At 38.4% G+C, this 10,018-nt stretch overlaps 1 protein-coding gene and 2 non-coding genes across 3 annotated transcripts; 2 read left to right on the top strand and 1 right to left on the bottom strand.

Annotated features, from left to right (window-relative positions):
* The first annotated feature begins 1,828 nt into the window (after positions 1 to 1,828).
* On the top strand, positions 1,829 to 1,935 carry LOC146905265 (small nucleolar RNA R71). Its single transcript, XR_015020801.1, has one exon. It is a non-coding gene; the product is annotated as a small nucleolar RNA R71 (small nucleolar RNA).
* A 3,517-nt stretch (positions 1,936 to 5,452) lies between these two features.
* LOC146905264 (uncharacterized) lies at positions 5,453 to 5,926 on the bottom strand. The gene has a single exon (XM_085728499.1). The coding sequence runs from the start codon at positions 5,924 to 5,926 to the stop codon at positions 5,453 to 5,455; it is 474 nt and encodes a 157-aa protein (XP_085584625.1).
* Positions 5,927 to 6,587: 661 nt separating this feature from the next.
* On the top strand, positions 6,588 to 6,694 carry LOC146905263 (small nucleolar RNA R71). Its single transcript, XR_015020904.1, has one exon. It is a non-coding gene; the product is annotated as a small nucleolar RNA R71 (small nucleolar RNA).
* Positions 6,695 to 10,018: the final 3,324 nt, after the last annotated feature.

Genomic DNA, 10,018 nt, shown 5'->3' with positions numbered 1-10,018 from the left:
GCCATACTTAGCACGGGCCGTGCCACCTCTCTGGTCACAGGGCTTCAAAATTTTTTCAATTTCTTGATTTTCTTCAAATCAAACTTGGACAATTACCTACAAAAGAACTTAAAACAAAGAAAAACAAAATAAAAGCAATTAAATGTGTGGGTTGCCTCCCACGAAGCGCTCTTTTAATGTCATCAGCTTGACGGTTAGAAAGAGTCCTTAGAATGGATCAAAGATATCATATTGTGTAGATGACGCTATAAAACGTTCTTTCACAACATGATCGTTAAGCATGCAACAAGAGTAAAGCGCGGGACCCTTCATAACATTTTCCAACTCGTATCCTACCATTTGATCACTCACTTGAAAGACTATCCTACCAAGTTTAACATCAATGAGAGCTCCCGCAGTTGCGAGGAAAGGTCTACCTAGGATTATAGGGACGTCATCGTCCTCTTCAATGTCAACGACTACAAAATCAGTGGGGATGTATATCCCTTCTATCTTAACAGGTATGTCCTCGACAAATCCTACAAGTTTCATGGTAGAACGGTCAGCTAACTTTAATTCCATTTCGGTGGGTTTCAACTCTCCTATCCCTATCCTTTTAAGAAGAGACAAAGGCAGCAAACTAACACTAGCTCCTAAGTCACATAAGGCTTTGTTTATGGTTTCATTCCCAATTTGACACGGTATGGCAAAGCTACCTGGATCTCTAAGCTTAGGGGGTGCTTCTTGGATGATTGCACTAGTTTCCTTAGCCAAGGCTATTGTCTCATTATGCTCTATAGCCCTTTTCCTTGAAAAAATTTCCTTTAAAAACTTGGCATATAGAGGCATCCTAGACAAAGCTTCAGCAAAGGGAAGTTTAATGCAAATCTTCCTAAGTATGTTAACAAATTTTTCAAACTTACCCTCTAGTTTAAGCTTATCAAGATTTAAGGGGGATGGAGTTTTGTTTTCTTCAAGCGGTTTTGCTTCTTCTATCACAATTTTATCACCTAAAGGCTTGACACTTTCTTTCCCAATGTTTTTAACCTTAGCAAAAGTTTCGCCTAACTTACTACCCCCAAAAGATATGACATTAACTTGGGCTTTGGGATTGGCTTCGGTTTGACCAGGAAAGACTCCCGGTGTTTGGGAAGAGGTGGCCACTTGTTGGGCTATTTGGGCGATTTGCGTTTCAAGCATTTTAGAGTGAGTAGCAATAGAATCAACCTTGGTATTGAGCTTGGAAAGAGAATCATTCAGAAATCCAGTTTGGTTTTTAAGTTCTTGAAGTTGTTTGTTTTGGTTGGCAATAGAATTTTCTAACAAAATTTCCAAATTGGATTTCTGAGTGAATCTTTGGTTGTTTGCATAACCGGGTGGTGCTACTTGTCCATAGGGATTTTGGTTTTCATAAAAATTTTGATTTTGTCTCATCCCTTGGTTGTATTGAGCATAATTCATTTGCTCAACACCGTTAATAGCACTACCTAGTTGGCAATCAACACCAGCATGACCAGTTATACCACATATTTCACAAGAAGGAGTAGAAGCAGAATTGATAGCACTAACGTTGAGTTTTTCGAGTTTTTCAGTTAGTGTATCAATTTTAGAAGCAAGGTGGTCATAGTTAGAGACTTCGTGTATACCTGCCTCCCTTTTGGACGGTGAAGAACTAGTGATGGCTCTCTCGTCGGTCCACTTGTAGTGATTTTGAGCCATGTCTTCGATCAAGGCATACGCCTCCGTGTAATTCTTGTTCATAAGTGCTCCACCTGCAGCTGCATCAACAGACATCTTAGTGGTCTAAGACAAGCCATTATAAAAAGTGTGGACTATAAGCCACTTCTCTAGGCCATGGTGGGGACAAAGTCTTAGCATTTCTTTGAAACGCTCCCACGCCTCATAGAGAGATTCCCCATCTTTTTGGTTGAACCGCGTGATTTGGTCTCTAAGTTTAGCGGTTTTAGATGGTGGAAAGAAACGGGCAAGGAATGCTTGCCTCATCTGATCCCATGAAGTAATGGAACCGAATTCGAGGGAATGGAACCAAGCGCTAGCTCTATCCCTTAAGGAAAAGGGAAAGAGATGAAGTCTTACGGCTTCTTGGTTCTCCTTCATGGTTCCACTAATTCGTAGGAAAACAGAGATGTGAAGATTGGGATCCTCAGTGGGGGATCCCGAGAATTGGTTTTGCTACACCAAGTTAAGTAGGGCAGGCTTAATTTCAAAATTGTCATCCTCAACCGTTGGGTACACAATAACAGCTTGTGGCTCAGCCGTAGACGGCGTTGCATACTCTTTGAGAGTGCGATTGGCCATGGCGGTGTTATTTCGTGCGTCTCTCTTTCGTCTATGCAAATACCTTTCGATCTCGTTGATTATTACAACTCGATTTCTGGTTTTTCGCATAAAAAATTGAGAACCCAAGAAGTTAACAATGACAGAAAAATAAAAAGTTAAAAATAAAAAGAAAAGAGAAAGAAGAGAGAATTCTAATCACTAAGGAAAAGCTAATTAAATTAGTTAACTCCCCGGCAACGACGCCAAAAACTTGATAGGGCCAAACCGCAAGTGCACGGCCTATCGAAGTAATAGTAGTAAGTAGAGTTATCGTTCCGCTAGGGAGTTGGTCAATCCAATTAGCTTTTAGAAATTGATTAGAAGAGAAAGAAATAAGGAGTGGGAGAGTGCAGTTTTTGAAGGTAAATAACAATAATATTAAAAAGCCTTGGGATCATTGGTTCATCGTAATAACGAATCTTTTCACAAGCAAGCCTTAAACTTATAATTAAACGTTAATCCTAATTACTAAGGACAAGTTTCTCTTTAGCATATCACAGCTCCTCTCGAAGTCAGTGAGTGTATCCCTCCATCAACCACACCTATTCTCATGGGTGATTGCCTTTGGGACCCTTGAAGATCGAAACTTTATGTGTCCCAAGGTTTGCTAGACTATTCTCATGTTTCGCAAACCTTGTCTAAATTCACTTGTTCGGATATCAAAGATCCGCGTTCGCTTTATGAATTGATATCTGTGATGATGAATTAACCATTATCAAACCCTCCGCGTTCGCTTCCATAGTTTGATAATAATTAATTCATGTTAAAACGGTGAATTTAGATTAGGAATTAGGGTAACAATTAATTAGGGTTTAAGACTTGGCTTGATCCGGATTACGTCATTAGACTTATCCAACGATCCCAAGACAAAGAAGTTTACTCACTCATGTTCATAGTAGACATGGGGGAAGAAGAGAGAATGCGATAAAAGTAAATTGCAAAAGAAGAAAGTAAAATGAAATAAAGACTTTATTGAAATAGCAATTGAAATAACAAAGTAAAAGATGATTGTTTATGGTGGAGAGCTACTCTATTTATAGCTTTACAATCGACTTAGAAACTAAGCAACTAAAAGGGTAAAACAGTAAAGCTGCAACAGGGTAACTTGGGCCCGAAGAAAAAGCAGCAAAAGAGACTCCTGGAGGTGGCACGGCCGTGCCACATGTTGGCACTGGCCGTGCCAAGCTTCTGACTTGGTGGGAACATATTTTTGTCCCGTATCTTCGTATTCTTGCGCTGTATTTGCTCCAGTCCTCTTTCTTTTGCTCCAAGACACTTTCCACCATATATTTATTCCTAAAATAAAATAAAACATAATTTGAAGTAAAATATTCTAATATAAAATAAAATGCAATAAAACTAAATTATCCTACTCATCTCTTTTGTAGCCAAGTTCTTTTTCAATAAAACTTTTATTTTAGCCAAGTTCTTCGTGACCAAGGCTTCTTTCAACCTGCAAAATGCCTTTAGGCATGCATCATCAAACACAAAATCTGCATCCTTAAGGAGCAAGCTTGTTAGTGGCTTAGTTATTGAAGAAAAATCTTTGATGAAACGGCGGTAAAATCCTGCATGCCCTAGGAAACTTCTTACTTCCTTTACCGAGGTAGGAGGAGACATTTTTTCAATAATTTCAATTTTTGCTTTGTCTACCTCTATACCCCGTTCAGAAACTAAGTGTCCTAGGACAATTCCTTCTCTTACCATGAAGTGACACTTCTCCCAATTCAACACTAAGTTCACCTGCTCACATCTTTCCAAAACTTTTTCCAGGTTAGTCAAACAATTATCAAAACTAGATCCATGCACAGAAAAATCATCCATGAAGACTTCCATTATATTTTCAAGAAAATCAGAAAAAATAGACATCATGCATCTTTGAAAAGTAGCGGGAGCATTGCAAAGACCAAAAGGCATTCTCCTATAGGCAAAAGTGCCAAAGGGGAATGTGAAAGTAGTTTTTTCTTGGTCATTAGGGTGAATAGGTATTTGGAAGAATCCAGAATAGCCATCTAAGTAACAAAAGTGTGAATGCTTAGCTAACCTTTCTAACATTTGGTCTATAAAAGGGAGTGGGAAGTGATCTTTACGGGTTGCTTTGTTAAGCTTCCTATAGTCAATACACATTCTCCAACCGGTGACGGTTCTAGTTGCAATGAATTCATTTTTATCATTCTTAATAACTGTGAGACCACCCTTTTTAGGTACTACTTGAACCGGGCTAACCCATTTGGAATCAGAAATTGGGTAAATAACACCCGCATCTCGGAGTTTTAAGACCTCTTTTTTCACAACTTCTTTCATGTTAGGGTTCAACCTTCTTTGGTGTTCAATGGAGGGCTTATAGTCCTCCTCAAGTAATATCCTATGTGTACATAATGAGGGGTTTATTCCTTTAATGTCATCGATGGTATAACCTATAGCTTTAGGATACTTCTTGAGGACATAAAGCAATTTTTCAGTTTCAACCTCATTTAGATTTGCATTCACAATAACAGGGTAAGTTGAATTAGGGCCCAAGAATTCATACTTTAAGCTCGGTGGGAGTGGTTTAAGCTATGGTGCCTCTTTTGGTAGAGGGGTTGGTTCTTCTCCCATTAGTTCCTCCACGCCCATATCCTCCATAGGAGGATTTTCATTCAACAACTTCTCATACTCTTTGGCATCTCCATCCAACTTTGTACCTGCATCATTTACTAAACATACTTCCAAACCATCATGTGTAGTTGATGCTAATGAGCATTCTTTCACACAATGGTCAATTATATCTAACATGCAACAAGAGTCTTTGATGGAAGGATTCCTCATTAGTTTAGCAAGTTCAAATTCAACAGTTTCCTTACCAACATTAAATGCCAACTTACCATGCTTAACATCAATTATGGCTCCTGCGGTAGCAAGGAAGGGTCTTCCCAAAAGTATTGGTACTTGGCTGTCCTCCTCTATTTCCATCACAACAAAATCTGCAGGGATGTATATTTCTCCTACTTTGACAGGGACATCCTCTATGATTTCAGCTGGATACTTAATGGAATGGTCTGCTAATTGTAGGGTCATTCTTGTTGCCTTAAGTTTCCCCAATCCCAACCTTTCGTAAAGAGATAAAGGCATTAGACTGACACTAGCTCCTAAGTCATACATTGCCTTTTTTTACTATTTCAGGGCCTATGACACAAGGTATGGAGAAACTTCCTGGATCTTTAAGCTTTGGTGGAAATTTATTTTGGATGATGGCACTACACTCTTCCGTAAGGTTCACCATTTCACTCTCCTCATTTTTCCTCTTTTTTGAAAGAATTTCTTTTAAAAATTTAGCATAGGTAGGCATTTGAGTTAGGACATAGGTGAAGGGAACATCAATGTAGATTTTATTCATCATTTCAATGAACTTTTTAAATTGCTCATCAAGCTTAGACTTGGCAAATCTCTGAGGGAAAGGAATTTTTGGTTTGAAAGGGGGTGGTGAAACTTCCTCACCTTGTGGATTTTTGTCTTCTTCCCTAGTTTTCTCACCTTGTGGTTCGCTAGTCTCTTTCTCAACCTCATTAGGCTTGACTCTTAAGGGGTCCTCTAGTTGCTTACCACTCCTAAGTGTAACGGCGTTCATTTTAGGTTGGCAAATTTCTTGCACAACTTAGGAGAGTTGAGTCTCTAAGATTTTGTTGTGAGAGGAAATAGAGTCTACTTTTGATGTAAGTGTGGCAAGAGAGTCATTCAAAAGTCTAGTTTGATCCGTAAGCTCCTTGAGCTTTTCGGATTGATTAAAAAGAAAATTTTCCATTAAAAGTTCAAGATTAGACTTTTGAATGACCTTTTGAACATTTGCATCACTAGGTGGTGTAGTTTCTTGAACCAAGGGGCTTTTATTTTGGTTAAAACTAATCCCTTGGTTGCTTTGAATAAAGTTTATTTGTTCAACACTACCTAGTTTGCATTCACCACATGTTTTACAAGAGGGAGGTGTAAGAGTAGAAGTGCTAGCACTAACATTTAGTTTTTCAAATTTGTGTGTTAGTGCATCAATCTTAGAAGCAAGGTGATCATAATTAGAGACTTCATACATACCTGCCCTCCTTTTGGAGGATGAAGACTTTGTAACGACCTCTTAGTTGGTCCATAGAAAGAGATTTTGAGCCATGTCTTCAATCAAGGCATAAGCTGTTTCGAAGTTCTTGTTCATTAGAGCTCCACCTGCAGCTGCATCAACATAGATTTTAGTAGCATATGAAAGACCATTGTAAAAAGTGTGGATAATTAACCATTCCTCTAAGCCATGGAGGGGGCAAAGTTTGAGCATTTCCTTGAAACGCTCCCATGAATCATGAAGAGATTCCCCCTCTTTTTGAGTGAATTGGAAAAGCCTTGCCCTTAGTTGGCCGATTTTTGATGGGGGAAAGAAACGGATGAGAAATTCTTGCTTCATTTGGTCCCATGAGGTGATGGAGCCAACTCTCAGAGAGTGGAACCAGTTAAGAGCCTTGTTTTTTAGAGAAAAATGGAAGAGGTGCAGTCTTAAGGTTTCTTGGTTTGCCTTATATGTTACAGTGAGCCGCCAAAAAGTTGAGATATGGAGATTGGGATCCTCATCGGGGAATCCCGAAAAAGAGTATTGCTGCATCATCTTAAGTTGGGCAGGCTTAATTTCAAAGTTTTCACCTTCAACTGTTGGATACACGATAATAGCATATGGCTCTTCCTTTGAAGGAGTCACGTATTCTTTAAGAGCACGTTTTTCAGCCATGTCGGTACTATTTTTGTGCTTTCCAAGAAGTTAATGGTGAAGAAAAAATAAAAAAGTTAAAAAGAAAAGAAAGGGAGAAATCTAATCACTAAAGAAAAGTTAATTAAATTAGTTAACTCCCCGGCAACGGCGCCAAAAACTTGATAGGCCAAACCGCAAGTGCACGGTCTATCGAAGTAATAGTAGTAAAATAGAGCATCGTTCCGCTAGGGAGTTGTTCAATCTAATTAACTTTAAAAGAATGATTAGAGGAGGAGAAAAATTATAAAAAGGAGGTTTAATTTGCTGAAGGTAAATAACAATAATAACAAAGAGCCTTGGGATCATTAGTTCGTCATAACAACGAATCCTTCACAATCAAGCCTTAAACTTATAATTCTATGTTATTCTTAATTTCTAAAGACAAGTTTCTCTTTGGCGTATCAAAGCTTCTCTCGAAGTCAGTGAGTGTGTCCCTCCAACAACCACACCTATTCTCATGGGTGATTGCCTTTGGGACCCTTGAAGATCGAAACTTTATATGTCTCAAGGTTTGCTAGACTATTCTCATGTTTCGCAAACCTTGTCTAAATTCACTTGTTCAAATATCAAGCTCCGCGTTCGCTTTATGAATTGATATTTGAGATGATGAATTAACCATTATCAAACCCTCCGCGTTCGCTTCCACAGTTTGATAATAATTAATTCATGTTAAAACGGTGAATTTAGATTAGAAATTAAGGTAACATATAATTAGGGTTTAAGGCTTGGATTGATTTGGATTATGTCATTAGACTTATCCAACAATCCCAAGACAAAGAAGTCTACTCACTCATGTTCATTGTAGACATGGGGGAAGAAGAGAGAAAACAATAAAATAAATTGCGAGAAAGAAATAAAATAAAGGAAAGAACTTTATTAAAATAATTGTTGCTAAAATAAATTCAAAGAGTAAAAGGTGTATCGTTTATGATGGAATGCTACTCTATTTATAGCTTTACAATCGAATTAGAAACTAAGCAACTATAAGGGCAAAACAGTAAAGCTACAACAGGGTAACTTGGGCTTGAAGAAAAGCAGCAAAAGAGCATCCTGGAGGGTGGCACGGCCGTGCCACATGTTGGCACGGGCCGTGCCAAGTTTCTGACTTGGTGGGATCATATTTTTGCATTGTATTTTCATATTTCTGCACCGTATTTGCTCCCGTCCTCTTTCTTTTGCTCCAAGACACCTTCCACCATATATTCGTTCATAAAATAAAATAAAAAGCAATTTGTAGTAAAAGATTTAAAAAGGAAATAAATATGCAATACAATAAAATCAAATCTAATTAAAACTAATCTAAATAATGCAAGAAAATAGACTAATTAATGACTCATCAGTATAATTTTTTGTGTTTGCTTTATATCTCTCTGTTTCTTATCTTTATGTTTACCTGACTATGCTACAATTAGATCTAGAGCACCCTTAAGATTTTGTACCTGATTCAGACTCTGAACTCATTAAGACTTTGACCAGTACAAACACTTCAAAAAGTTTTTGAAAAAGGCAACACAATTTAACCCCCCCCCCCCCCCCCCCCCGCGTCTTTCTCACCTTCAAGGTTGCAAGTGACGGCCGGAGGGTAGTGAACCCAAACCTCTAAGAGAGTAAGACCCCACATGTACCAACCTGTGTGATTAGTAGGTGCAACTTGACAGTTGGTAGGTAGTAAAACCCGACGAACTCATCACTTAGATAGAAGACTTTGAAAATTGAATAATGCTTGATCATTAATTAAATCTAACAAATGATAGAAGGGATTCGAAGAATCCTAACCGCCGCTAACATTCTGCAATCAAAAACCAAGTTATATTGCTCTGCTGCACACAGACTTTCTTGCAACCCCCTATATTTTATTTTATTTTATTGCTTTATTTACTGTTTTTTGTTCTCAAATAAGTAACGTGAATTGCCTAGTTGAAACTACAATCCTTGTGGATACGATACTCTACTTACACTTTATTACTTGGCAAACAATTTGGTACACTTGCCTAAATCTGACCATCAACCTTGTCCTTAGAAATGAATTCGTTATAGAATATAGAAATAGGTAGGAATTGTCTAGGATTGAACATTATGATGAAAACTTCAATACAATGACGCTATATAATATCTGAAATCTAAATCAAACAATCATTGTGTTAAACCAACTTATTTCTTTTTAGCTAATCAAAACTACAAATTAGATTGGTAATTAATTTGGAGTATATAAGAATTTGGAGTAATAATATACCCAATCTCTAAACAAACAACATAAACACAATACAGGAAACAAACAACGCAAAAGGTACAATACGAACACAGAAACAACAAACACCAAACTAAACTGGCATCCGAAACTGAAACAGCTCCAAATCTTCGATGCAAACCAACAGCAACCACCAAAATGAAGCTCACACCGAGAAACTCGAAATAGAATGAAGCATGAGAATGCCGGAACCAAACGAACCACAAAACCACCAAAACAGCGGCGACGACCCAAACCTCTGTTACTGCAGATCTCAACAGATCTGTGGATAGAATCAGAAAACAGAGGCAAGGCCACACAACCACCACCTACCTCCTTCAACACGGCGGCAAACACGCGAAACCGCACTAAAAAGCATAGCACCGGAAGAGAAATGGTTCAAAACAACCCCAAAGGGGTGAAATGGTGGTGTGGAGAAACGGTCTCGTCGCACCACCATGGCCGGAATCTACATCGCGATCTGAAAGTTTGGAAAGAGGGAAGGGAAAGTCGGTTTTGTTATAGAGAGAGGGCAGAGAATTGTTTTTGGCTTAATAGCAGTTTTAGCCTCCTAACTTTTTCAAAGTTGCGATTTTGGCCCCCTAAGAAAAAAAAACTACAAAACCGACCCCTAAGTTTTGTACATGTGGCAGTTTTGGCCCCCAATGCCAATTTTGACTCAGTCTACGCTGACGTGGCACCCTAAGTGA

This window comes from Medicago sativa, chromosome 7 (assembly GCF_051527215.1).
Source record: "Medicago sativa cultivar Bolivia chromosome 7, Bolivia_mono, whole genome shotgun sequence".
Lineage (NCBI taxonomy): Eukaryota > Viridiplantae > Streptophyta > Magnoliopsida > Fabales > Fabaceae > Medicago > Medicago sativa.
Note: the sequence above shows the minus strand (reverse complement) of the source record. Positions and strands in the feature narration are given on the sequence as shown.

What these genes read in the sequence shown, in the direction of transcription:
- LOC146905264 (XM_085728499.1), bottom strand. Translation starts at nt 5,926, where the DNA reads ATGAACGCCGTTACACTTAGGAGTGGTAAGCAACTAGAGGACCCCTTA.